Source organism: Ornithorhynchus anatinus, chromosome 13 (genome assembly GCF_004115215.2).
Source record: "Ornithorhynchus anatinus isolate Pmale09 chromosome 13, mOrnAna1.pri.v4, whole genome shotgun sequence".
NCBI lineage: Eukaryota > Metazoa > Chordata > Mammalia > Monotremata > Ornithorhynchidae > Ornithorhynchus > Ornithorhynchus anatinus.
In genome coordinates this window covers 23,408,453-23,436,029 of record NC_041740.1, presented here as the reverse complement: position 1 = coordinate 23,436,029, position 27,577 = coordinate 23,408,453, and the positions used below count along the sequence as shown (strand labels likewise).

General features: G+C 68.7%; 2 protein-coding genes across 2 annotated transcripts in view; both read right to left on the bottom strand.

The window, feature by feature from the left end:
- The window catches only part of LAMB1 (laminin subunit beta 1), a 44,422-nt gene extending 26,931 nt beyond the window's left edge, over nucleotides 1–17,491 (bottom strand). Inside the window, exons 1-12 of the mRNA XM_029077530.2 lie at nucleotides 17,400–17,491; nucleotides 15,984–16,159; nucleotides 13,605–13,740; nucleotides 10,738–10,811; nucleotides 8,183–8,371; nucleotides 8,007–8,070; nucleotides 5,771–5,973; nucleotides 4,886–5,006; nucleotides 4,310–4,498; nucleotides 3,236–3,415; nucleotides 2,633–2,745; nucleotides 2,215–2,294 (exon numbers count right to left, since the gene is read on the bottom strand). Coding sequence (XP_028933363.1) covers nucleotides 2,215–2,294; nucleotides 2,633–2,745; nucleotides 3,236–3,415; nucleotides 4,310–4,498; nucleotides 4,886–5,006; nucleotides 5,771–5,973; nucleotides 8,007–8,070; nucleotides 8,183–8,371; nucleotides 10,738–10,811; nucleotides 13,605–13,740; nucleotides 15,984–16,159; nucleotides 17,400–17,436 — 1,562 coding nt within the window. The 5' untranslated portion in view covers nucleotides 17,437–17,491. The remainder of the gene's footprint in view (nucleotides 1–2,214; nucleotides 2,295–2,632; nucleotides 2,746–3,235; nucleotides 3,416–4,309; nucleotides 4,499–4,885; nucleotides 5,007–5,770; nucleotides 5,974–8,006; nucleotides 8,071–8,182; nucleotides 8,372–10,737; nucleotides 10,812–13,604; nucleotides 13,741–15,983; nucleotides 16,160–17,399) is intronic.
- Nucleotides 17,492–25,431: 7,940 nt separating this feature from the next.
- LCMT2 (leucine carboxyl methyltransferase 2) lies at nucleotides 25,432–27,528 on the bottom strand (the record flags this gene model as incomplete). The annotated part of the gene is given in 3 exon segments (XM_029077377.1): nucleotides 25,432–26,277; nucleotides 26,280–27,479; nucleotide 27,528. Coding segments are annotated over 3 exon segments (2,043 nt in total), but the record flags the coding sequence as incomplete, so codon positions are not given.
- Between the last annotated feature and the right edge of the window lie 49 nt (nucleotides 27,529–27,577).

The window sequence follows — 27,577 nt, the reverse complement described above, 5'->3', positions numbered from 1 at the left end:
GACTCCCAGGCTCACGCTCTCTCCCCCACGCCCCGCCGCCCCTCTTCGAACGCCGGGTCCCGGGAGGGCGCAGGGCCGGCGGGCGGGCCGAAAGCCAGACGGAGGAGACCCAGTGACCGGAACCAACCGGGCACGCGGTGAGAAGGGATGATCGGATCCGGTTCGGAGCCGAGTGAGCCGAGACGATCTGGCGGGGTCGGGCGGCGATCCAGCCCGGCCCAAGTCCGGATAACCGTTTGGATCACGGAGGTTCGGATCACGCCGGTTTCCGTCGATGATTCCCCGAGCGGTCACTTGCCTAGCCACATCCCCCGCCCCCGTAGCCTTGGTGTCCGGTCTTCCCCGTTCCCGCGGAGGCCAGCGGGGGAGCGCTGAGGTGCCGGAAAATCCCTCCGAGCGGGGGCTGGTTCGCCCCGGTGAAATCGCGTTCTCCTCCTCAACGCAGTCCGTGGCCAATACGAACAGGAAGGGGCCTCCCAGCCCCACGGCGACGGAACTAGTTTTAGGCTCGGTGGAGCAGAACGGAGCCGGCCTCTCCCGACGTCCTCCCTCCCCCTCGGGTCGGCCCCTCGAGGTCCTCCGGCTCCCGGGCCTCCCGGCCCAAACCCCGAGGAAATCCCATTCCCGAGACAACACCGACTGCCCGTCCCGTGACCGGAAGGGCCTCCGCGCCCGGCTCCCTCCCCCCCCCGCCCCCCCGGCCTAAAGGAGCCGACCGATTACGTATTTAAAACTCTCTAGAGACGGGGGGGGTGGTGGTCCACGATCGTCCTCACCGTCGACGACGACGGTATCCCTCGAGGGCTGCGCTAAGCACTGGGGCAGATCCAGGCAAACCGGGCTGGACGCGGTCCCCGGCCCGTGGAGGGCTCCCGGTTTCAATCCCCGTTTTCCAAGACGAGGTAACCGAGGCCCAGAGAAGTGAAGCGACTCGGCCCCGGGTCAGCCGGGAGGGAGGTGGCGGGATCGGAACCCGGGTCCTTCCGACTCCCCGGCCCGCGCTCTAGTCACTAAGAGCCCACCGTCAGGAGACGGACGGCCCGGGGTTGAGGGGGTCGGGGAGCATCACAAAGCCGGCCACCGTGACCCGGGAGGTTCTCGGTCGCTCCGGGGATCGGCTGAACAAAAGGGGGGCCCGGGAGAGCCGCGCGGGTTCTCTCTTCAGTAGTCAAAGCGGCTTATCTCCCGCTTGGATAAACCATCCCCTCCCCCTCCCCCCCCCCCCCGACTCTCCCCCTCCGACGACGCTTCGCTAAATACAGTAATTCCCCCGCCTGCGGGTGGGGTTCTCGAGCTGGACTCCCCCCCCCACGACCGCTCCGCCATCGTCTCCTTTACCGTCCGGCTCTTCCTGACGACTGAACGCTCCTTGTAGGCGGGGCTCGCGTCTACCGACTCTCCCAGGCCCCTGACATCCACTCCTCACCGTTGGCTTCAGAGCCGCCCGGCGCCTCGCCCCCTCCCTCCAAAGCTCCCTCGCTTCCCCGCCCCACGGCACCTGCGTGCATACGGACGTTATCTGTAATTCTGTTCATTCGTATTGATGCCCGTTTCCTTGTTCTGATGTCCGTCTCTCCCCCCTTCTGGACCGGAAGCCCGTTGGGGGCAGGGACCGTCTCTCTCTACTGCCGAATCCAGGCCCTCGGTCTGCACGCGGTAAGCGCTCAATAAAGACGACCGAATGAATGAATTCAGCACAGCGCTCTCCGCACGGGAAGGGCTCGGTAAACACCGCCGATTGACTGGTTAATCCTCCACCGTCCAGAGCAGCGCGTAGACAAGGGAGGTCTCCTAGGGGCGTGAGCCTGGGAGGTTACGTCCCCTTTCTCCCCGCCTAAAGTGCCGGACGGCAGGCGTTTCCCGAACCGCTGGGAGACCGCGGGGTCCCGGAGAGGCCGGGGGAGCCGAGAAACCACCTCCGTTTGTCCTCCAGCCGGTCCTACGACCGCTTCTCAGCCGGCGCCCCGGCCTCCACCCCGGGAAGACGCGCCGACGAGACGCAGCCTCCCGGAAGCTCCGACGTGCTTCCCGGGAACACGTCCCCCCCGACTCACCCGCCCTGTCAATTCCCGAGACCCGGCCTTCCATCCTCACGGGGCCACGAGGCCGGGAAGGAGGCACGTCTCGCCAAGCATCCGATGCCACGGATCCAGGGCGACGTGAACCCGGGCGAGAGCCGAATCCCCCCGGCCGGGGGCCCGACGTCGCACTTACTTGTTGCCGAGCGCCCCTCCCAAGTCGCAGTCGCACGGTCGGCACCCGTCTAGGTCGTTGCTCAAGCCCCAGTGCTCGGGCTGCGGGACGGAAACGAGAGCCGGGTGAGCGCGGCCGGCCGGGCCCCGCCGCCGGAGCCCTGGGGTTGCCGAGGGGAATGGACCCGGCTCGGATCGGCCCCCGGCTGGGAGATGGGCCCGCTCCGAGAGGAGAGGAGAAAGTAGCCGGGGACCACGACGCCCTCCGTCTGCTCGACCGCGGGCCCGGCCGACGGGGATCGGAGGGAGCGGAGGAGGAGGAGGGCCGACCGGACCCACGGCTCGGGCGCCGACGACGCGCCGGGCGCCGGCGGACTCCGTTCCAGAGAGCCTCCGCCGCGGCGGGGGGACCTCCCGCCCGGGGGGCCGCGGCTACCCACCAGGCACCGGTCGCAGAGCCGCCCGCGTACGAGGCGCTTGCAGTAACAGTGTCCTGTCTCCGAGTCACAGGGATTCCCACCGGGAACCGTCCCCAGGGGGTTGCAGGAACACGCTGCGTCACGGGAGCGAGAGAGGAAAAACAGGCAGACGGGCGGTCATTTAGAACCGTGGGTGTGGGAGGGGAAGGAAATAAAACCCCCCCGGAAAAGATCCCAGACCCCGGAGCTCCCTCTTCCCAGTCACCTCCGCCTCGCCCTCGGGGGGGGGGGGGGGAATCGGAAAGCCACGAGAAGGGACAGCAGAGGCACGTTCACGTGGCCAGACTGCTGAAAGACGGGACAGAAGGACCGAGAATTTCCCAGGCTGCCTTCGACGACACCAGCCGGAGCATCCAGGCCGACGCCGGGGGGGGGGGGGGGAGCAGGCTAGCGGCCCCCGAGAATCCGACCCGCCCGCTCCCGTTTGACAAATCCGAGCCCCCGACCCTTCCGGACCCCCTCCCTCGAGCCTAGCGAGCCGCCGCTCTCTTCGGGGACCCCGGCCCCGGGTCATCCGGTCAAGGCTTCGCCCCGGCCGAGGCGAGGCCGCCGCGGCGTACTCACGCTGGCAGCCAACCGGATCGTCGGGGCTTAAGCCGTAAAAGCCTTCTCTGCAAGCATCGCAGCGCTCCCCCTCTACGTGCAGCTTACAGCGACACTGGCCGGCAATGAGGCCGGCGGCGAAGTCCGTGTAGCGGTCGCAGATCCCTTCGTTCCGCGAGCCGGCCGGGTCGCAGCTACACCCTGTCCGACGGAGGGAACGCAACGGTCGACGGAGAGAACGCCGCCGATTCCGGATCGGCTCGGAACCGAGCCGCGTCCCCCGTGGCCTCTCCGCCACGGATCTCTAAACCCTCGCCACGTCCTGCTGACACCGGCCCCCCTCCCCTCCCCGACGTCAAAGTCGCCGCAGCCCGTGGGGAATTCTTCGGCCGCCGCCGCTTCGGGACACTCCCGGCCCCCCGCCTTATCGCAGCTTGGGATCGACCCTGGCGTCCCGTGTTGCCCCGGTGTCTCGGCGTTTCGGGGGAACCGTGGCTCTAAGGCGGTGGATGGGGGAGGACCGTCGGAGGAGCAGCTAAGAGCGACGAGCGGGGCCCATCGGAGAACAGAGGAGGCCGACCTCGGGCTCGACCGCCGGCGAGGAGCCGCGGGACCCGACGGACACGGCGGTCGCACGTCGGGGACCGTCTGCGGGAGGCCCGAGGGGAGCTGACCGTGCCAGCGGGGGGCGGGATCGCGCAAATGAAAGGACGCGCTAAAACCTGGCCCGCGTCGGCGGCCCGGGCTCGGTCGCTCCGCGCCCGGCGGTCGTGTGCCGAGCCCTCCCGGGAGGGAGTGGGATTGAAGGCGCCCGACCTGGAGCGGAGCCGTGGTCTCTAGGCTACACCTCGCCCGGAGCGACAGCGAACACGGCAGTAAGACAGTCCCGTTCCCTCTCCGCGACGAGCCGGCGGACCCTCCTCTCCCGGGCGGCCCGGCCGTCGGCTCCCCGAGACCCGCGCCACGCGGAGTCGGAGCCGGAGGCCGCGGGGACGGCGCGGACCCGGCCCGGCAGCCCCCGCCTCGAGGCGGAGGGGACCTGGCCGGGGAGGTCGGCCCCCCGGGGAGACCCCGGAGCGCCCCGCCCCTCCTTACGTTCACAGATGTTGGGGTCCCGGATATCCCTCTCGGGATGCTGGTAGTAAAAAGGCTTGCACTGCTCACAGTTGCGGCCCACGGTGTTATGCCGGCAGTCGTCGCACACTCCGCCGCTGACGTTGCCCGTCGCCAGGTACACGGCCGTGTCGAAGTGGCACGTGCCGGAGTGTCCGTTGCAGTTGCACTCTGCGAGGGGAGGGCGGAGGGGGAATTAGAGAGGGTCCGGAGAGGGCCGGGTCTGGGATACGCGCTGCAGCCCGGTAACCCCGCCGTCTCCCCCCTTCCCCAAAACAGGGATTTTGGAACCGCGGCTCCCCGGGCCATTCAGCCGATCCCCGGACCGAACCCGAGAGGCGTTCATTCGCATCTGCGTTCCGCCGGGCCCACCCGGGGGCGCCCGCGCAAACGCCAGCGGGCTCAGAGCCGAATCCCGACGGACGGCCTCCGGGCCGCCGGACCCCCCGGGGGGGGGGGGGCGAGCACGGGCCGGCCGCCGGCGAACCGCTTCCGCGGGAACGTCGGCGCGCGCCGGGCCGGTTCCCGACGAGGGCCGGCCGGGCCGTCGCCGCTCACTTTTGCAGGCGTTGCTGTTGCGGCCTTCCGCCGGCCGCCAGGGCAGATCGTGGTGGAAGTCCTGGCAGAGCTCGCAGTTTAAGCCTTTGGTATTGTGCTTGCACATGCAGTGTCCGTGCACCTGGAGGAGAGTTGGAAAACCAGTCGAGCGGCGGGGGCGGGGGGGGGATCCCCGCGAGGGGCAAGGCGGGAGCCGGGGGAGCCCGGGCAGGCCGGAGCACGCGGGAACCCTGCCTGGGGGGGGGGGGGGGGAGCTGGCGATGGAGCCGGGCGAGTGGGCGGCCTCCGCCCGGCTCTCCGCCCCGCATCCGATAACGCCCGTGGGTCATCCCGAACGGAAATCCGGACGGGAAGGTGATTTACGCAGATGGCCGGGCCCCGCTGACTGAGCCGTCGTCTGCTTCGGCGGTCGCCCGCGGCGACCCGTTTCACCGATTAAACCTCCTCTCCCCCCCGAAGAATCTGGTGCTCCCATCCCTCCGGATCACCGCCCTTCGCCCGAGGCGAACAAACGGTAGGCTCCCGGTCCACGGGAGGTCTCGGGAAACCACCCGCCGGGCGGTGAGCTCCTCGGGGCCGGGGATCACGCCTACCAACCCAACTGCACTCTATCCTCCCCCGTGCTCGGGACGGTGCTCTGCACGCGAGCGAGCCCCCGCGAGATACTGTCGACAGTCGGCTCAGGCGGCTCGGCCCAGAGCTGCGCACGACGTCGGGCCCGGCGGTTCCGGCGGCGACGGGAACCGTCGCCGGGTCGTACGCGATACGGGTTCACGGCCCGGAGAGTTTAAGGCTCGGACCGACCCGGGCTCAGAAGCCCGGATGGAGAGGAGGGGGGGGGGGACCCGACGGTGAGCCCCGCAAGAGAGAAGAGCGAGCGTTTACCATCCCTTCGACGTCTTCCGTGGCGTCGTCCACTGGGGCGCACTCCCCGGCGTGGCCGTAGCAGAAACAGTTTCCTCGAACCACCATGTCGTAGATCGCGTAATAGTACTTCTCCCGGATCTCCATTCGGGAGTCCAGGAGGTTGTCTCCCAGGGTGTGCAGTTTGACAAACTTGATTCTCAAGTTGGTGATCTTCAGCAGATCTGAAAGACCGGGCAGAAGGGCGAGAGGTTTCGTGCCCGGGGACGGTTAATTACGCCGCGGTCGTCACCCGCGGTGCCGCCTTCCGCTCGCTCGGGGCGGCGGCCGGGGCTCCTCTCCGCCGTGATCTCCTTTCGGAATCGGAGGCCGGGGCTTCCGAAGTTACGAGGCGGGCCGTTCCTCCCGCGCTCTTTCCCTCCTCCCATCCCCGTCTCTTCTGCCCCCCCGGCGCGCTCTCCCCTGCCCTTTTCCGGCCTCTCGCTTCTCCAGCGGCCCGGGGCGGGTGGGGGGGGGAGGGAACGCTCCAGACCCTCCTGCCCCTCGGGCCGAGGGAACGGGGCTCGGCCCGAGGGCGCCGGGACCCCACCGCCACGGGGGGGGTCGCCGGCCCCCGAGACGGCCCGTCCCGCGTTCCTCTGACCGCGGTGTTTGCGAAGCGCCCACCGTGGGCCGAGCACTCTACTGAGCGCCGGGGGAGATAGGAGTTCAGTCCCTGTCCCACGCGGGGTTCGCCGTCTCGATCCCCACGTTACAGCTGAGGTAACTGAGGCACAGAGGTGAGGTGACTCGCCCGGGGTCACGCCGCAGACGAGTGGCGGAGCCAGGATTAGAACCCAGGTCCTCGTGACTCCCGGGCCCGGGTTCTATCCCCCAGGCCTCGCCGTCTGCCGGGGGCCGCCCTGCGCCTCGGAGCGTTCTCGAGGGAGAGGGGCTGGCGCGGCGCCCCGGCCGGTTTGCCGGGCACCGGGACACGGGCTTTCCCGCAGTTCCCGGCGGAACGGTCCCAGAGGGGTCAGCGGGGGCCCGGGGGCGGGGGGCGGGAGGGCCGGCCGGTCCGCCCCTTCGGGCCGCCGCAACTCCCTCGGGGGAGCGTGGCTCCCGGAGCATCCGTGGGCGGCCGCGGGAGAGGAGGGGAAGCCCGTCGGACTCAGCTCCCCCAGGCCCGTTCCAAGCCCGGGGACCCCCCGCGACGGCGGGCGTCGGGGCGGGGACGTGGGGGCGGCAGGAAACGGAGCGTCTCCACGACGGGGTCGTTCACTAGGCTCCGGCCCCACGCGCTCCTCTCCCCCGGGGTTTTAGAGTCGAACAGGAGAATCGAAAGACGAATCGGAGCCGCCGGCCCCGAGCCGACATGCCCGCGACGGTCCCGTCCGGGGCCGGGGTGGGGAGGAAACGTCTCCCACGCTTTGAGTCTGAGAGGTCCCCGACGCCCAGGCCGGCGGGCGACCCAACCCCAGACCGCCGGCCTCGGTCCCGTCGGGGTCTCCCGGTCCCGCGCCCGGGCCCAACGGGCGACTCTGCCGAATCTTCTACGCTTCCCGGGATTGGGATAAAGTGCCCGGATCCACAGCCGGGGGGGGGGGGGGGGGGGGCGGTACTTGCCCCCGGGCTGGAGAAGGAGGGTGGAAAGTGGAAGAGAGGAGGGCGGGACTCTGGCCCGCGTCCAAGCTTCGCGGGCAGAAAACCCAGACGACTCCCCGGGATGCATTTCAAGGGCCAGGAACAAATCTACACCTTCGGGTTCCGAGATTTCCCGGCCCCCTAACCGCTTCAGAGGGGGGAAGGAAGAAAAGATCGACCCCTCTCCCGGTCCCACCGCCCCCCGCCGCCTCCCCAACCCCTGCTCCTGGCCCAGTTTCCCCTGGTCTCCGCCGGTCCCGCCGGGCCCCCCCCCCGACCGGTCGCCTCTCCGCGGCCCGAGCCAACGGGCGGGGGCGCGTGTGAACGAACAGGGGCACGTGCGCCAGCGGGGACACGTGTGAGCGAGCGCACGTGCCAGAGGGAGCAAGGGTTGAGTACAGGAGCGCCTAGGTGAATACGACTACGCTTATAAAAGCATACATGGTGATAATTTTATATAAATCGGAACACGTATGCAGTACCTGTATCAAATCAGAACGTCTGTACCGTGATAAACGACTGCAATTCCGGGACATTTCCATAACTCGTTCAACCCCGAAAAGCCATCCGTCTGCAGACGGGCTACCTGGCCGGTTACCAATTACCGTCCGGCGCGTCCGGACCGTATACTTACTTTGGATCCTTGGACTGTAAGGATCTTCTATTCTGAAAGCAGGATCTAACGCCCGGAAGATCACCTGAACGACGAGACGGCAGAGACCCGCGGTGAGCGACTCCCGGCCGCCCGGAAGAGTCGGCCTCGTATCGCCGACCCACCCGGGGTACCGCCGGAAAAACGACGGCGCTGACCTCTCCCTCGGTTGAAGGTTCGATGTCGGAATACCGGTTATCGCAGATGACGTCATCCACCTTCTTCATCGGGCCCGTGGACACGCCGGGGAAGGAGCTCTCGCAGTCGTAAGCGAAGTACCTGTAAACCTCCCAAGTCTCCCCGAAGTCGGACGACCTCTCGATTAACATGGCCGCCGGGCGGAACGTCTGAAGGGAACAGAGGTCGCGGGTCACGCCGGGGGACGGCGCCGGGGGGGCAGCTAATCACCCCTCAAAGGGTAGAGCTATACATCGAAGCTCCTCCAGAAGATAGCGGACCTCAACAGCCCCGCCGTCACGCCCATCGCAACTCCCCTCTAGACCGTAGGCTTCTGGAGGGCGGGGATCGGGCCTACTTGTCTCGTCTTATGCCGTCGGGTCGTCTCTGACCCGCCGCGACACCACGGACACGTGCAAAGCACCGTTCTAGGCGCTGGGGAGGACGGCCACGGGTCGGCCCACGCGGGGCTCCCAGTAGCCACAGGACGCCGGCCCCAATCCGGGCGCCACCTTCCTGGGCCGGGCGAGCAGCTGGCCCCGTGGAGAGAGCACGGGCCCGGGAGCCGGAGGCCCCGGGTTCCAACCCCGGCTCTGCCACGTCTCTGCCGTGGGACCTTGAGCGGGTCCCTTCACGTCTCTGTGCCTCAGTCACCTCGTCTGTAAAATGTCCAACGTGGGACACGGACCGGTTCCAGCCGCATCTATCCCAGCACTCGGTACGGGGCCCGGCACGTAGTCAGCGCTTAACAAATCCCGTTAAAAAACGGAACGAAGAGAAAGATGGGAGCGCAGCCCCGGAAATGGCCAAGGACCTTCGGCATCCGGCGCAGAGTCCCGAAGGACTGGAAAGCGCTCTGCGGCCCGAGGGAAGACCGACCCCGGGGCACCGTACTGAGTGCCACGGGGCTATCGTGCCTAGACGCGTCTTCTCTGTCCGAGGATGCCGGCTCACGCTTCCGAGATGTCATAACAACTGCGGTGACTGTTAAGTGCTCACTCTGTACTAAGCACTGGGGCGGACACGAGCGTATTGGGCGGGACGCGGTCCCCGCCCCTTCAATCCCCACTTTATAACCGAGGCCCAGAGAGGTAAAGTGACCCGTCCGAGGACACACGGCAGGCAGGTGGCAGAGCTGGGATCGGAACCCACGACCTTCCGACTCCCGAGCCCGCGCTCTAGCCGTTACCCCCCGGCGGCCCCCTACCCTGTCGGCCGGGAGGGTTTGCCGATCGTCGACTGACTTTCCGGAAAGCCTTCAAACCACCCCTTGCCGGTGGTCCAGCGTCTGGAAAGGTAATTTTAGCCTGCACCGAACGGGTCCATTTTACTGTTATAAACGGGGTTTGACAAAATGACCGAAAAAGAAAAACGACCGCTAGACGTCTTTCAGTGCCTCTTCCCCCCCCCCCCACCGTAAACGTAATGAAGACCCTGCGTGTCTTTTTTTTTTTTAAAAAGCCAGCGTCTGAGATCCCGAAGAGACAAAACATTACGACGGGATAACGTAGGCTCCCTACGCTTTTCGAGTAAGTTAAGAATCGGGCAGCCGAATGTCCCGCTACGGAATACTCGACTGCGTCGGGAAAAGGGATCGACGAAAGCGGTTTTTTCCTCTTAAATAGGTTCCGGCTTCATCTGGAGCTACAGCCGACCAACTCTCAAAACCGATCGCAACCGCAAGGGTAACTGTACTTAAGTCGTCGTCAGTACAATGCAATGCGCTCGAATCCGGCAATTTCCAGACAGCTGTTTCGAAGCGAGACAAAAGGCACATTGTGTACAGATGTTACTTTCTCTTGGAAATATTTTACATTTCCAAGGGAAATGTTACGAAGCCCCGCAGACGTCTATTTTTAAAGGAACTCGTAAATACGCCTAACAGAAGTCTAGAATTTTCGAAAAGTAGACCGTGCTTCCTCTTCTTCCGCCAGGCCCAACGCTGCGATGAAACCCGAGCAACGAGAAAGTCAGCTCCAGAGGTTTCACTGGGGTTTAGGCTCATCCGGGAAAAGGTGCAGCCGAACCGCCTGACCCAGATAACTCTTTCCGACCCAGTTCTTCGTTTAGCGCCTCGGCTCGAGGCATGGCCTGGTGGAAAGACACGAGCCCGGGGGGGGTCAGAGCACCACTCTGTCTGCTGTGCGACCAGGGAAACGAGCGATTCCCCTGCTTGAGCCCCCGTTCCCCCCCGCCCCTCTCCTTTCGACCTCATCTGTCTAGTCTTTGGGCCTTTCGTAGTCACCCCACCCTCGGCCCCCCAGCACCCATCCGTAAATCATTTAATCGTATTAATGCCCGTCTCCCCTTTTAGACTACCTACTGGTTGTGAGCAGGCAACGCGTCTGCTTCCATCGCCCTCCCCCAGGGGCTTCACGCAGTACTCCGCGCACACTCCGCGCTTAATAGATACCACCGATCGATTGTTCTACTTCGATTACTTCCACCGGCCTCCGTCGGGTTCCGGGGGGAGTCATTCTTTCAGAAGGGAGAATGAGTCGCCCCGTGGTGTCCCGGCCTTGGATCGATTCCTTACCTTGAAGGTCATGATGAGGTGAGTGAAATGGAATTCCGCTTCCAGGTCCAGCTGAATGGTCACGTTCTCCAAACCTGCGGGGGCGGGGGGGGAGGGGACGGGAGATCAAGGAACTCTAACGTAAACACGAACAGCTGGGGAGAGCCTTCCCAAGACAACTTCCCACGGACCTGCGAGGTCCCGCGCTCGGCGAAGGCAAAGAACGGGGGCGTTTGTCATCGGCACAGAACGGGGGCCACCGTTACCCGCTGCCGACCCGCTGGGGGTCCCGACGGACGATCCCGTGGCGGACCGACGGGCCAGATGGGTCTGCTGCGCCCCGGGACTCGGTTTAGGGAAATAGGACGTAGGAGAAAAATCGAAACGTCTCCGGCCAAGCGAAGAAGCCAAAGTCCCGCGGAGCCTCGGCTCCGGGAGAGCCCCGAGCCCGGAGACACAATTTCCCTCGGCGGGGAAACGAACATTCCTTGTTTCAGCACACCAGAGGAACGCAGAGAGAGAAGAGTAATTCTACTACTACTACTACTACTACTAATAATAATCTAATAGTAACGCCCCACCTCCGGGCATCTCGACAACAGGCAAAGGGACAAAGTCCCCGCTGGCCTCTGCATCCTTCCCCCCTCTCCCGTCTCCCTCCTCCTTTCCCCTCCCCCCCGTCTCCTGCCTTTCCCCATCCCCCAACCCTCCCCACTCCCAAAGGAGACCCAACCTGAACAAACAAAGGGGCCTCCTTCAGCCCCCAAGGTCGACAGGCTCAACCAGTTCCGACTTTTAACATACCAAAAGGGGCACTGAATTCTAAAGTCAACAAGCTCCCCCAGAGCCCGGGACCAGAGAGCAGGCTTCCAGTTTTTGCAAGGGGCTCCTGGCTCCACTCAGCCGAGAGAGAGGAATGATTCGCAAGAGTTAAACGCTAGGAAATCTGGGGATCCTTAGGAGTAAACTTCTGCCTCCCCCTGGAAAAGCTCCAAGTTTATTGCAAAAGAAACGGAGATGGAGGGTCGGCCAAATAAATCCCTTGGAATGCTCCGGAAAAACCGAAGAAACGGACTGAACCGGCCTGGCCTCGTACCTTTAAAATACCTAGATACCGACCCGTCGGAACCAGTGAGGCTGGGGGGGGGGGACGGGGGACGGGGGACGAGCCCTCGGCTGACTCCCGTGAGCGTGGCCCAGCCGGAAAGAGAAAGGGCTTCCGCGCTAGCACAACGCTCCGTTTACCGGAAATTCACTCATCCCGTCGCATTCCTCGAGCGCCCGCTTTGCGCGGAGCGCCGTACCGGGCGCTCGGGAGAGTTCATTTTTAACGACAAGCAGGCACGGCCCCTGCCCGCGGCGGGCTGACCGTCTAGGAGGGGAGTCGGACGTCGCTATGTATAAATCACAGATACGGACGTAAGCGCCGGAAATCTTCGCCATTAGCCCGAAGCCCTAGGCCGGTCGATGGAAACCCTACGCGAGCTCTCCCAGATGGACAAAATGGAGCTTTTCTCACCAGAGCTACGTATGCTGGAAATACCACCAGCTTCAGTGCGGCAAAAAAAAAAAAAAAAAAAAAAGAGCACATTCCAGTTTAGATTTCTAAAGACGATAAAGAGCTCTTTATGGGGCCGGCCCGGTGGCTCTCCGCAGCCGGGCGAACGGGGCAGAACTCAAGCCCGCTGGGCAAAGAACAAAAGGGAAAGGGAGGAAACCGAACCGGGCCCCACAAGGCCCTCGGCCGAGAAAGCGCGGGGCTGGCGGAGACGGGACGGAGGGGCCCGGGCAGGTCTCGCGGTACGGTCCGACGGCCCCTCCCGCCATCTCTCCGCCACCAGCTCCGGGGTCGGCCGAGGCCGATCTGGACCCCCGGTTGCCCTCCGGGACGGATCGCCGGAGCCGCCGTCTCCTGGCGCTTCCCCCGGAGAGGGGCGGGCAAGGGGCTATCCCGAGAGAGGCGGCCCCGGCACCGGGCGCCGGGCGCTTCGGGCGCGGGTTGGCCGGGGGGGGGGGGGGCAACAAATACGACCGAACGAGCGAGGCCCGGAGCCGAAACACGCTAAACGTCGGCGAGCAGGATATAGGGCAGGGGCTTTAATCTCAAGATGAAACTTGCCCCGAAAACCATCGGGGCAGAGAGTCCCTCCTTGTCTTAAAAGCCCCAAATCCACGTCCTGATTTAAAAGAGCTTTTTTTGTTTTTCCCCCTTCCCCACTGCCTTTCACTTCCCGGTGCCATTTCTGCGGCGTTTCCTTCCTACCTTGGCTTTCTCCCCACCACCATCCAGCGTGGCACCCGGAGAAACCGTTTCCACCGGAAGCGTGACCGGGCAAAGGCAGAGCGGGTCGCCCTCCCTGGCCCTGGAAATCACCCTCAGGGGTCCCGCTCGGGGAGCTTGGAAGTAGGGGAGGGGGAGAGCATTTCGCCCTCCCCACCTCTCGGAGCGAGGTTCCGGGGATCCCACAGTGACCGCTGTTTACTCATCCCCCCCCTCGGATCAGGGCTGCGAAGACGCCCCGGCGGGACCGTTTCGGACCGGCCGGCAGAGGGATCAGAAGCCGGAGCTCACGGGGAAGGGAGCGGCGTGGCCTGGTCGAAAGAGAACGGGCCCGAGAATGGAAGGATCGGGGTTCTAATCCCGGCTCCACCACCCCCGCCTAGGCCGCGACCTCTCCGCGCCTCGGTCCCCTCCCCTGCCAAACGGGAATTCCATCGCCGTCCTCCCTCCCGCCTACTCTGCGAGCCCTACGCGGGACCGGATTATCCTACGCCTTCGCCAGCTCTCGGCGCAGAATAAGCGACCAACAGACACCGCATTTAGGATTATCGTCACGGTTATCAGAGGGGCGGCGGAAGCAGCAGGCCCCGCCGCCCCCGGCGCGTACCGTTCTCTGACTGCCACCAGATCTTGAGCCGATTCGGAGCGAAGGTGGTGACGACGTTCTCGATGAGATGGCTGTCGGGATTGAGGGCGTCACGATAGGGTTTCTGGGAATTGCAGACGAAGCACTTCTTGTCCTCCTGAAACAGAGAGAAACGGGTCGGTCGGCCCCCGGGGACGGCGCTCCCGCGGGGCGGCGCGACCCGGGGACTTTCCAAAATGCTCTTTTCCTCCCGGGAACCCGAGGTCAAACGTGGGTCGGGGCAGTCGTTCAACGGGAGGCAGCTCCGGGGTTAAACTTCCATCTAGTGAGTCTTGGGGAAGGAATCCGCTTTACGGTGGGCCGTCCGCAGCTGGGGGCCCCGAGGAAGCGGGAGCGGCGGGCCTCGGCAGGAGGAGCCTGGGGGTCCGAGGACCCGGGTTCTAATCCCGGCCCTGCCACGTCTCCCTGGGCAGATCGCTTCTCTCCGCCGCGGTTTCCTCCTCTGTGAAACGGGGATTGGACGCGTGTCCTCCCTTCCTCACGTCGTAGAGGGTCTGGCCCAGGACGGACTCCACAGGCATCGCTCCTGCTCATACACTTCAAGAGCTGGGGTAACGTGGGTCTCCGCTCCGCCGTCGGGCCAAGGACCGTCAGGAAATTCTTCCGACGTCGGACGAGCCCGTCCGCCCTGTCGCGCGCCGCCTACTGAGCGGAGTCTCCCTTGACGCGGGCATCCGGAAGAACGCAACGCCGTTCGACGGGAGAGGCGCACGGGGGCCGAAGCGGGGATGGAGGTATTGCAACCGGGTCCCGTCGGCACCTCCGCCCCGGTTCCCGATCCGCCGTTATCACGGCCGGGGCCCACCCTTCTCTTCCCGAAGGACCCGGCGACCGTCGCGTGTTCCCGGGGGGCATCCTTCCCCGAGGGGACGGGGGAGATGGCGTGTGCTCTACGGCTTCTCTGTGCGAACACCGCGGCCCCACCGCGTGCGCAGCGGGTACTCGCTGGGACTCAAGGGATGAGAGCGGCGAGCACCCTCTCCCCGGAGACGGGGACCAGTCGAGCGGCATTTCGGGAGCGCGTCGGCGAGACACGGCCTCCCCCTGCCCGAGCAACGGGACGGGGCGGCCGGCGATTTCGGAAACCGCCCGGACCGGGAGGCGGGAAGTGGGGTTCCAGCCCTCCCGCGGCGGAGCGTCCGGGCCCCGGGGGCAGCCGCGGCTCTCTTCCGCGGAGGGACGGCTTTATTTTAGCTGATTTCCGCGGGCTCTCCCCCCGCCGCCGTGGGAGGGGGAGGGTCGCCGAACGCTCGTCTTCCATCTGAAACCCCTTCAGGGGACCCCGGCCCCCTCCCCGCCCCCACCGGGTCACATCCGCCGTCCGGCAGCTCCTCCCGCTCCGGTAAAAACGGCCGACGTCTGCCAAAGTGAGCTTCGGGACGACCGAGATGCCTTCCGGTCGCAATGGAAAAGACAAACACGAGCTACGTGCTGGAGACACAGGAAATCGGGACTGGAGAACAATGACCAGAGTGAGCAAATAATGTAATTACAGCACCGGAGCCGCCTCGGGAAGCGGTCGAGACGTCCCGTGGGACGCCCGCAGGATGGAGGACGGGAACGGAACGGAGTTCGCGTCCTCGCGTTCTTTCGGCCGCAGCGACCCGCTCCCGGGTCCTCCCCCTCGCTCTCTCTCCTGTCTTCGTTCTCCCCCTCCTCTCTCCCGGGCCCTCCCTTCTTATTCCATCCGGACCCGCGATCCTTCGCGAGGATTCAAACTTCCGAGCGCCCGCCCGGGGCGGAGCGGTGCGGGGGGGGGAAGGTGGAGCTGAGCTCATTCCAGAACCAAGACTCTTCCTGCCCCCGGGGCAAACGCCAGCTGCAGCTACTCACTGGAGCAGTCTGGGACGTTTAGATTCGGCGCCCGATTAGGCTAAAACCAAAACTCGGTCTGAACGCAATTTGCCCGAACTGGGGGGCCTCGAAGCCTCCGGGTCTGAGGGTCCCGGCGGGACCCGCTTCCCCCACAGGCCGGTCCCGGCGAGGGCGGGGTCGCTCCTCCCCGGCGCCACCCGACGCCCCGTCTCGAGAGCAAATCTCCCGCCCGGCTGGGCCTCGCCGCCGCCCGGCCCCCGAACGAGTGACCCCGAGCCGATGGGGAGGGTCCGGCAGACCACCCTCCGGGGCGGCGGGACCGGGGGGGGGCGGGGGGCCGGTTCCCCCGGCCAGGATGAACTCGGTGTCGCGAGCTCCGCCGGGAGCGCCCGCCGGATGCGACCGTGCCAACGCGGCAGGCGGGCCGGGGCCGCCTCTCGCCCGCTGCCTCCGATTCAGATGCGGGGGCGGGGGGGGGAGGGGTTTGCCGTTCCGGACCCCTCCCCGGGGGGCTGGGGGGCTCACCTGGAGGTGGCTGACGATGCAGTAGGGTTCGGGCCGGCGCAGGCCGCACGTGGAGGTGACGGACAGCCTCTGGGCCCGGCCGATCAGCAGGTCCCCCGTGGCCGGGTAGCAGCTGCCCTCGGCGCAGCCGTAGCTGAACCCGGGCTCCCGGGCGAGGCCGCCGACGTGCCACAGGGCTGGGGGAGGACGGGACACCCCGTGAGAGACGGGAGGGCGACGGTCCGGGGCGGGGGCCGACCTCCGCGCCCGTCCCGGAGGCATCCCGCCCGCCCCCACGCTCGGCGAGGAACCGTCCGCCCGACCTGCCCACGGCCGGCCGCGGCAGGAGGGGTGGGGCCGCGCCCGGACGACACTCACTCCGTCCGACTTATCGAGCGCCCACCGGGCGCGGAGCCCCAACCGGGCCGCCGGGCGCGCGGGCGGGCTTTGGGCGCTACGGGCGGCCGGCGCGGAGCGCCTAGACGGCGCGGCGGATCCACGCGGGGAGAATCCCCGCGCGCACGTGCGTCGGCGGGGTCACCGGGCGTGCGGCCGCAGCGGGCTCGCGCGTACCCGGGGCGCGCTAGGGCGTCCTCGGCGGGCGCGGGCGGCGCGGGAGCACAAAGCCCGCGCCCGTCCTCGGCGCGCGCGGGCGGCCGCGCGGCGCCCGCTGGCTCGCGTTTCGCCATTCCGGGGGAATTTTCACTCCAGCTGTTCCCGGTACCCACCGGAGGCAAACTTCGGTCGCTGACGGGAGCCGTCCGGAGCCGGTCCGTCCCGAGGACGGGGCATCCGTCCCGTCCGGCGAGGGCGGAAGGGCGGAGCCCGGGGCTCTCAATGAGGGGGGTGGGGAGGGTCCCGAACCTCCCGCTCCCCACTAGGCCCCGGGGGGGTTGGGGGGGGGGGCGTCGGCTGGAGGGGGAGGAGGGAGAATCAGCCCGGATAGGGGACTCAGTCCGGGTGGAGGTGGGTTCAGCCCAGACGGAGGGGGGGCTCTGTCAGGGTGGAGGGGGCTCGATCCGGGCGGAGGGGGGCTCGGTCCGGGTGCGGGGGGGGGGGGGGCTCACTCATTCATTCAGTCATTCGGCGGTATTGAGCGAGCGCTCCCCGGGTGCAGAGCCCTGGACTAAGCGCTCGGAAGAACGTACAATTCGGCAACGGAGAGAGACCCCCCCCCCCCCCCGCCCCACTCACGGTCCGATCTGATCAAAGTATCAAAGTCAGCCGGACGGCGGAGTCGGGATTCGAACCCGCGACCTCTGACCCCCCCCGGCCGGGGCTCTTTCCGCCGAGCCGCGCGTGACCCGGTCCGGGGGGAGGGGGAGACTCGCTCGCTCATTCATTCGGTCCTACTTATTGAGCGCCCACTGGGTGCGGAGCGCCGGGCTTAAACGCTGGGGGAGGACGATCCCCGACGAGGGAGCGGGAGGGGATTACCTAGGAAGCCGAAGGTGAACACGTGCAGCGGCGGCATCTCCTCGTCCGTCTCCGGCCGCGGACCGTTCGCCGCCCGCTCACCGGGGCGGGGGGCGGGGGGCGGGGGGCGGGGCCGGGGAGGGGGGCGGGCTCGCTCCTCTCCGGCAGCGGCCGACACGGAAAGTCGAGCCGCGGGGGGCCGCGGCCCGACCCGCGGGGAGCCAAAGTGCGGGGGCGGCGCCTCTGCTCATGCGCGAGGGGCGGGGGACGGGGGGGGGGGGGGCGGCGGTGGGCGTGGCCTAAGAGCGGGCGGGGTTCGCGCGAGGGGCCCGTGGGCGTGGCCCGCGAGAGGGCGTGGCTCGCGCGTGGGGGGGCTCGCGGTGGGCGTGGCCCGAGAAAGGGGCGGGGCCCGCGTAGGGGGGCGGGGGCTCCGAGAGGGCTCTGCGGTGGGCGTCGTCCGCGCGACCGTAACGATGATAACGTTGGTATCCGTCAAGCGCCGACTACGTGCCGAGCATTCATTCATTCATTCAATAGTATTTATTGAGCGCTTACTATGTGCAGAGCACTGTACTAAGCGCTTGGGATGAACGAGTCGGCAACAGATAGAGACGGTCCCTGCCGTCTGACGGGCTTACGGTCTCATCGGGGGAGACGGACGGACGAGAACGATGGCAATAAACAGCGTCGAGGGGAAGAACATCTCGTAAAAACCGATGGCAACTAAATAGAATCGAGGCGATGTACGATTCATTAACAAAATAAATAGGGTAACGGAAATATATACAGTCGAGCGGACGAGTACGGTGCTGTGGGGAAGGGAAGGGAGAGGTGGAGGAGCAGAGGGAAAAGGGGAAAATGAGGCTTTAGCTGCGGAGAGGTGAAGGGGGGATGGCAGAGGGAGTAGAGGGGGAAGAGGAGCTCAGTCTGGGAAGGCCTCTCGGAGGAGGTGATTTTTAAGTAAGGTTTTGAAGAGGGAAAGAGAATCGGTTTGGCGGAGGTGAGGAGGGAGGGCGTTCCGGGACCGCGGGAGGACGTGACCCGGGGGTCGACGGCGGGACGGGCGAGACCGAGGGACGGCGAGGAGGCGGGCGGCGGAGGAGCGGAGCGTGCGGGGCGGGCGGTGGAAAGAGAGAAGGGAGGAGAGGTAGGGAGGGGCGAGGTGATGGAGAGCCTCGAAGCCTAGAGTGAGGAGTTTTTGTTTGGAGCGGAGGTCGATAGGCAACCACTGGACCGTTCTAAGCGCCGGGGTAGCTACGCGATAATCGGGGGGGCGGGGGGAGGACGGACGGACGGAATCAACGCTAACGGCATTAACGCTATTCCCCGATTAGACCGTAAGCCCGTTAGAAGGCGGGGACCGTCTCTATCCGTCACCGATCTGTCCGTTCCAAGCGCTCGGTCCGGTGCTCTGCACACGGCGGGCGCTCAATAGATGCTAGCGAAGGAATGAATGAATGACACGTGGGGAGCCGATGATCACGATAGGCGTTGTTAGCAGCTGACGCTGAGTTAGGGAAGCAGCGTGGTTCGGTGGCAAGAGCCCGGGCTGGGGGGGTGGGGGGGTGGGGGGGTCAGAGGTCCTGGGTTCGAATCCCTGCTCCGCCACCCGTCAGCTGTGTGACCGTGGGCGAGTCGCTCCGCTTCTCTGGGCCTCGGTGACCTCATCTGGAAAATGGGGATGAAGGCCGGGAGCCCCCGCGGGGGCCCACCTGATGACCTTGTATCTCCCCGGCGCCTAGAACGGCACTCTGCGCATAGTGTGCGCTTGACAGATACCGACATTACTCATTCGTAAATCCACGAGTATTTATTGAGCGCTTACTATGTGCAGAGCACTGTACCGAGCGCTTGGAACGGACAGACCGCTGACAGATAGGGCAGGGACTGGCTCTCTGACGGGCTTACAGTGTAATTAGTCTAGTCTGACGGGCTTAATGATAATGATGATGACGATGATGATAAGGATAACAAGAACTGTTCCTCGGGGAGCCGTCGAGCAGAAGGGGGTCGGCTCCCCGGAGCCGAGCAGGCAGATGAGCGCGGCCCACCCGGCGGACGCCCCCTCTCCTCCGAGCCCCGTCGCGAGGGCCGGGCCGGAGCGGGTCGGGTCCCCGTCGTACGGCGGGGGGGACCGGGGCCCGGGCCGTGCCCGGGGGCGCCCGGCGGGGAGGGGACGGGGTCTGGACCGGAGGCCGGCCGCGGGCCCGGCTCTCGTGGCGCCGTGCCCTCCCGGGCGGTCGGTACGGCGGTCCGCGCGCGGGAGGCGCCGGGGAAATCCGACCGAAGGGGGCGGGGGCGCCCGGGGGCTCCGCGGGGTCACTACGCTCCGCGCTCGCTACGGGGTCGTCCGGCGGTCCCACGTGAGGCTCACAGTTAATCCCCATTTTCCAGATGAGGTCACCGAGGCCCAGAGAAGCGGAGCGGCTCGCCCACGGTCCCGCGGCCGACGGGTGGCGGAGCCGGGAGTCGAACCCAGGACCCCCGACTCCCGAGCCCGGGCCCTTGCCACCGAGCCCCGCTGGGGCCACGCGACGGCGATAACGCCGTCGGTATTCGTTGAGCGCTTACTAGGCGCGGAGCGCCGTTCTAAGCGCCGGGGGGATACAGGGTGATCAGGTTGCCCCCCGGGAGGCTCACGGTCTCCCTCCCCGTTTCCCGGATGAGGTCGCTGAGGCCCAGTGAAGCGACTTGCCCGCGGCCTCGCGGCTGACACGCGGCAGAGCCGGCATTCGAACCCACGACGGCCGACATCCTATTCGCCGAGCGCTTATTCCGGGGGCAGGGCACCGCACCGAGCGGCCGGGAGGTCCCGTTCGGCGCCGGAGAGAGACGGGCTCACGGTCCGGAAGGGCAGCGCGGCTCCGCGGAAAGAGCCCGGGCTCGGCGGTCGGAGGTCGTGGGTTCTGATCCCGCCCCCGCCACCTGCCTGCCGTGTGGACCCCGGGGCCGGTCGCTCCGCTTCTCTGCGCCTCAGTTCCCTCATCCGGAACGAGGGGGACTAAGAAACGTGCGCCCCACTCCAGCGCCTAGAACAAGTGCCGCGCGCACGGCAGGCGCTTGACGGAGACCGTCGTTCCTAGAAGGGGGGAGAGCGGCATCGAAACAAGTCGACGGGCGCCGCTGTCGGTAGAATTAGGGACGTCTGCGCATCCCAGCGGCCCAACGGGCACTGATGTAAAGAAAAAAAGGATCCTGGCACGGGTGCCGCGGGGCGGGGAGAGGGGGAAGAGGCCGAGGGGGGAGGCCCCGAGTCCTAAATGCCCTCGCCCGCTTTCGTCCGGGGGGGGGGGGGGGGGGGGGGGGGGGGGGGGGCCCGGACCCCGCTGCTCGTTACGCCGTCGTCACCGCTCAGCTTCCCGGCCCCGGGGGCCTGCGGGAGAAGCGAGAGGCCGGGGAAGACCGCGTCCCCGGAACCGGGCCCCCGCGGGCTTCCTGCCACCCTGGCTTCCCCGAGCCGTGACCCTCCCGGCAGGGGGAAAGTGACGACGATGACGACGTCGGTCTTCGTCGGGCGCTCACCACGTGCGGGGGTCCCAAGCGCTGGGGTAAACGCAGGGCGACCGGGCCGTCCCAGCTGGGGCCCCACGGTCTTCGTCCCCGTTTTCCGGAGGAGGTACCCGAGGCCCAGGGAAGCGAGGCGACCGGCCCGCGGCCGGGCGGGGCCGGGATTCGAACCCGTGCCCTCCCAAGCCCGGGCCCCCTTCCGCCGAGCCACGCCGCCCCTCCGTACGCCGGACCCCCGCGAGCCCGAATGGAGCCTCGGCGGTCCCGTCCTCCGCGAGATCAACCTGCAATCTGGCGGGGAGCCGGGGGCCAGGCTTCTCGCTAACGGGAGGGGAGGACGTCACGGAGGAAGCGGAAGGATCCCCTTCAACCCGGCATCTCCCGGGCCGGAAAGAACGCTTCGGGGTCACTGATTCCAGACCCCGCGTCCCGGCCGGCGGGATCCTATCGGAACCAGGCCGGAGAGGGAGCCCGGTCCCTCGCGGGTCTGGAGAGAAGGAAGCCGTGCGGCCGGGATGATCCGGGGAAAGATCCTCCGCGTGAGTCGGCCCGCGCTGCCTTCCGGGACCCGGTTCCTTATCCGGAAAAACGCCCGTTCCCGCTCCAGGCCGCCGCCGGCCGGTACTGACTCGGCTCTCCCCCCCCCCCCCCCGCGCTCCCGCCCGGAAATTCCCGGGGGCCGCTTCGAGACCGGAAGCCCGTCGGAGACAGGAATGCCCCGCGAACTACTATAAAAGGAAAGTCTTTTCCTTCACGCTGCTTGGGGGGGGCGGGGGGGGGGGGGGGGGGGGGGGTCGTCGGCACCCGGCCGCCACACGACGCGCTTTCGGAACGTACGCGCGGGGAGAGGGTGAAGCCCGAAGGAGAGGCGGAGAGCCGGACCGGAAAGGCCCAGTCCGGCCGGGAGAGGTGACGCCGGGGCGGCCGTTACCGCTCTGTCCGTTCCGAGCGCTCAGCGCAGCGCTCTGGCACACGGTAAGCGCTCGGTAAATACCGTTGAACGAACGACGTCAATTTAGGAAGTCGACGTAAGACTCCGACGCCACACGTCGATGCCGGGTTTCGCGGACCCTCCGGGCGCCAACTCACCGCTTCCGGAAACCCCCCACGAGGCATCGGACGAGCCGTCCTTAACCCCGCCGGGGTGACGACGACCGCGATACCCGCTGAGCGCCACTGTGTACCGGACACCGTACTAAGCACCGGGGTAGCTAGAGGGTGACCCGGTTGAATGCGGTCCCCGCCCCACGTAGGGAGGGAGGACGGGCCTCGAATCCCCACCGTATAGACGAGGAAACCGGGGCGCGGAGAAGTTAAGTGACCTGCCCACCGTCACACAGCCGGCTAGCAGCGGAGCCGGGATTGGACTCCGAGTCCCCGGCTCCCGGTCGGGAGCGTTGAACGGTTGGTGCCGGCTGACTGGAGAGAGGGAGAGTCGGGGACGGATCGGGGGGCGTCGGACGGTCGATCCCTCCCCGCGAGGCTCGCGTGCGGGAGGATCTCTCCCAGACTCGCTCGGAAAGAGCGGTCGCCTCGCCCCCGGAGAAGGCACCCACGCCGCGCGGCCCCTTGCGGGCTCCCGTCCCCGAGGCGCTCGGGTTAGGCTCGTCCTCGAGAGTCAAGCGCACGTTCTCGGGACGGGGCGCCTCCGTCCGGGCGGCCGCTCCCTCCGCCGGGGTCGGAGAGTCCGGCCCGCCCGGAGCCGCTGGCGCCGCCCCGGACGAGCCCGCGCCGGCGGCCGCTGCCGGGATCAGCGGAGGCTTCCGGGATCGGGCCGCTCGCCAGGCCCAGGTGACCGCGCGGCGCCAGACGGACGGGGAGGCGCGGCGCCCTCCTGGCCGCCGAGATCCGGGCGTTCTCCCGGCATCTTTCCCGGGGCCCGGTTGGGCCGCCGCCCGCGTGGCGGGTCGCGATCCGGCGCTGCCTTTCTCTCCGTGGGGGGGACCAACGAGGGAGCGGCGAGCCTCAGAGCCGGTCGAGTCCGCCGATTCAAATCCGGCTCTGGGATCCCATCCGTGCGGCGGGGCTCGGCGGATAAAGCGCGGGCCCGGGAGGCGGGAGGAGCCGGGTCCTGATGCCGGCCACGGCTGCCGCGGGGCCCGATTAGCCTGTACCTCCCCCAGCCCTTAGAGGAAGCGCTCTCCCGCCCGCCCTGAGCGTAGGCCTCGACCCCCACGGCGTCCCCCCCCCCCGCCTCCCGATGAGCTCTGGCTGAGCTACAGATGGAGCCGATCCAGGACGGGGCCCGCTCCGGCCGCCCCCGAAACCTCTCTGCCCGCCAACGTGCATCCAACGGCACCCCGGGAAGGCCCGACCTCTCCACCCTCATCGCCGACCTCTTCCCGACGGCGAGCGTTCCGTGCGAACTCGGCCCCGGGCTCCGGGCAGCCAGAAGTGAGATGACGACGACGACGACGACGGCGCCGGCGTTTCTTAAGCACTTACCAGGCGGCGAGGACCGTTCCGAGCGCCGGGGCAGACGCAGGTTGACCCGGTCGTCCCCCACGGGGCTCGCGATCTAAGTAGGCGGGAGAATCGACGTCCAATCTCCACTTTACGGGTGAGGAAACTGAGGCACGGAAGAGCGCCCTGCCCGAGGTCACACTGGATTCGAACCCAGGTCCTCTCTCAGGCCCGGGCTCATTCCACTAGGTCGCGCCGCAGCTCCTCCCCAGTCACCAAGCGGGTCCCGAACCAATCCCGTCTGTGCTCCTTCCGCCGGGCCCCGCCGCCTCGTCGCTGACTCCGGAGCTGGGGACGTCGCGGAGACCGGCAACGTTTCACGCGGGCGGCGGCCGGTCCCCCCCCCGGCCGCACAGCTCGGGTGCCGACGAAGGGACGGGAGGGAGACGGAGCGAGGGGCCACCCCGGGAAACCTTCGCCGGCTCCGTCGGGTCGAGGGTCCCGGCGCCCGCGGGCGAAAACCCGCCGTGAGCTCGGAAGGGGAGGTCGGGCCGTTTCCCCCCCGTGCCGCGAGGGCGGCCCTGGGGCGGGGTGGGGGGGGTCGGGCTCGAGAAGGGCAGCCGGTCTCAGACCTCCCTCGGAAGACGGGGCCCCACGCGAGAGACGGCCTGCGTTCAACCTGACCACCTGGCATCTCCCCGAGTGCTCGGTACACAGCCCGGCCCTGTGATCGCTCAACAAATACCACGCCGAAATAAAACCCATTAAGGGCACGGCTGTGCCTCGCCAGCATTTGGATCCTGAGCTCCAAAGAGCCCGAAGGTCCGCTCCTCTTACCCCGGTACCTTATCCCTCCTGATTTACGGATCTTCACCTTCTGCGTTTCGATCGTTTCATCTCTCCCTGGGGCGAGACACGCGAGGAGCCGGAATCCTCTGAGGGCACCATCGAGTCCGTCGACAAGGACCGGGGCGACGCGGCCTGGCGGCAGGGGCGCGGAGGGGGAGTTTCTAGTCCTGGACCGATGAGGGTCCGTGGACAGAAGTCGGTTGACGGACGCCCAGAGAGGTGCCCTCCTGCTTAAAGGGAAGACACCCGCTCTCCCTCCCCTAGAGCGTCTGATTATCTGGCGTCGACCTCCGCGCGTCTGTACGTAGCCGTCGTTTTATTGATTTATATCGCTGTCCTTCTCCCCAAGCTCACTGTGGGCGGGGAGCGTGCCCGTCCGCACCCTCCCAAGCGCTCGGGACGGTCCTCCGAGGGTGCACCGGAGCAGGGGGGCTCGGGGAGCACAGGGTAACCCCCCACCCTTCCCAACCGCGGTGACGCCGCCGCCCCGGACACGGGAAGCGCGGAGCCCGGGACCGGACGGGGGGAGCGGCGGCGTTCCGAGGACCGGCGCAATTTGGGGGACGGGCCTAGGAGCGGCCGAGACCACGCGCTGCCTCCCCCCGCCCCCCCCCCCCCCGTTGCGTCCTCTCCTCGCCCGGCACCCCTCGCGGGGGCCCGTCTGTTGGACCGCGGCGGGTGCGGCGCGCCCAGTGAGCGCTCCGTAAATACAACCGCCCGATCGATTCGGCGCGGGCGGTGCCGGGCAACGCGCCGGCCGGGCCCGCCGGCGGCTAGGCGGAGCCGGGCCCGGGGCCACGTCCCGGGAGGGAGACCGCCGCCCTCCCCGTCTCCAAAGCCCTACGAGGATCAGAGCTCCGCCAAGAGAACTTCTCCGACTCACCCCTCGCCTCCCCAGCTCCTCCCGCTCCCCCCCGCGGCGCCCGGGGCCCTCGGATCTGTAGCCGTCAGACACCTGGATGGCCTCTCGTACGGCGCCCCGCACGCCGTAAGCCCTCGGACACCGCCGGATTCATCGCAGGGTGACGCCGGGGGAACCGAGCGAGGTCGAGGCTCGCTCTTCCGCAGGACTCCGGCCGCTCCGGACTCCGGTCCCCCCCCGCCCGACGGCTGACTCCGCTCCCGACCGAGCCCCTCCGCTCGGGCGAAAGCAGCACGACGACGCGCTTTAAAGGCAGATTCCGATTTATTAAGCCGGCGGGGCGTTCCGGGCGGCGGAGGGACAGGAAGCGGGGCGCCGCGGGGCTCCTCCTCCGGCCGAGGCCCCCTTCCCCCCCCCCCCCCCCCCCCCGCCCCCGCTAGCACGGCCCGGCCCCGAGGTCGGCGAGTTCCAGGGCGACGGGCTGGGGATTGAGGTGGGTCCCGAAGGAGAAACAGGTCCCGCCCCCGCCGAGCAGGAGCAGCCGGCGCTCCTCCGGCAGGAGGACGCCGGTGTGGTTGTGCAGCATGAGCGGCCACGGGACGGCGGCGGCGTCGATGGGGTGCTCGGAGCTGCGGCCCGTGGCCAGGTCGACGGCGGCCACCCCGGGGGTCTGCGCCGGGGAGAAGGACGGGGGGATCCAGACGCCGCCCGCCAGCAGCAGCAGCCGGCCGTCGAGGACGTGGGCCGTGTGCGAGTACCTGGGCCAGAGCGGGGGCCGCACGTCCAGCCGCTCCCAGCGGAAGCCCGAGGGGGCGGGCCGGAGGAAGTGCACGCAGCCCAGGGGCTCCTCGTCGGCCCCCAGCCCCCCCGCGACCAGGGCGCCCCCGCGCCAGGGGCAGGCCCCGTGCGAGTGGCGGGGGGCCGGGGCCGGCCCCTCCACGGCCACCTCGGCCCGCTCCAGCCCGTCGAGCCGCAGGAAGGCCCAGTCCCCCAGGACGGGCTCGGCGTCGCTCCGCCCGCCGTACACGAAGAGGAGGCGGGCGCCCCGCCAGGCCACCTCGGTGGCCGTGTGGCGCCAGCGCCGGAGCCGGCCGCCCGGCGGGGCGGGCCGCGCCTCGGCCGCCGGCGGGTCCCCGGGCCCCAGGGCCCAGCACAGCGGGTCCGGCTCGGGCGCCAGCGGGGAGCGCCGCCCGCCCAGCGCCAGCAGCCGCGCCCCCGGCAGCGGGCTGAGGGTGTGGAAGAGCCGGGCGGGCGGGGCGGGCGGGGCGGGCCCGCCGGGCGGGCGGCCTCCCAGCCGCCGTCGGCCCGCCGCCGCAGCACGTGCAGCCCGCCCAGCCGGCCGTGGCCGCGGCCGGCCCGCTCGCCGAAGCCGCCGGCGCTGACCACGAGGTCGGGGCCCAGCCGGGCCGAGGCGTGGCCGAAGCGCCGCGGGCCGGGGCCGCCCGCCGGCCGGGCCCGCACCGCCGGGCCCCGCGCCGCCGGCCCCGCCGGCCCGGGCCCCGCGGGGAACGGCGGCGGGCCCAGCGCCGGCCCGGAGGCGGCCACCAGCACGCCGTAGTGGGCGCACTGGAGGTGCCACTCCTCGAACTCGTCGAAGGGCTCCAGCGCCCCGAGGCGCCGCCGCTCCGCCCCGCCCACGCGGCGCCGGAAGAACTCGTTCATGTCGGCCCCGCCGCAGGCCGCCCAGCCCGCCGCCTCGAAGCGGCGCCGCAGGGCCCCCAGGTCGGGGCAGGCGGCCGGGCCCAGCAGGGCCGCCCCGCGCCGGCGGAAGTGGGCGCCCATGACCCGGCCGAAGGGGTCGGCCGGCCGCAGCTGCTCGTAGGCGGCGAAGAGGGCGGCGGGGAAGCGGCGGGCCGCCCAGGCCAGCAGCGCCGCCGCGGCCGCCGGCTCCAGGTAGGCCAGCACGGCCTCGGCCAGCAGCAGGGTGGGCGCCTCGGGCCGCAGCCCCGCCGCCTCCAGGGCCCGCTGCAGGCCGGCCGGGTCCCGCAGGTCGCCGGCCAGCAGGCGGTAGGCCGGGCCGGCCAGGCACAGGGCGGGGGGGCCCGGCGCCGCCTCCTCGGGCCCCAGCAGCTCGGCCAGCTCGGCCCGGGCCCGCACGGCCGCCGCCTTCCTCCGGGCCACGGCGGGCAGGTCCACCTCCCACACGGCCGCGCCGCCCAGCCCGCCCGACGCCCGCAGCCGAAAGTACAGCGAGTCGGAGCCCGCGCCCAGCGACACGATCTGCGGGGCGGCGGCGGCGGAGGCGGCGGAGGCGGGGGCGGCGGCGGCGGCCGCGCGCGCGCGCTCCAGAAAGTGGCGCACGCAGGCCTCCACCGCGCGCGCGCGCACGTAGTAGCCGCGGTGCACCAGCGGCGCGCGCCGCGCGCGCCCGGGGCCCAGCAGCGCCGCGTAGGGGTCGCGCACGTAGCCGTGCGCGTGCAGCGAGGCCTTGCTGGCGGCGCAGCCGGCGTCCGTCGCCGCCGCCGCCCGGGCGCGCCGCGCCGCCCGCCGCCCCTCCATGTCCGCCCGGCGGCCCCGGCGGAGTCGGCGATCCGGCCCCCGGCGCCCTCGTCCGCGCGCCCCCCCCCCTCCCCCCCGC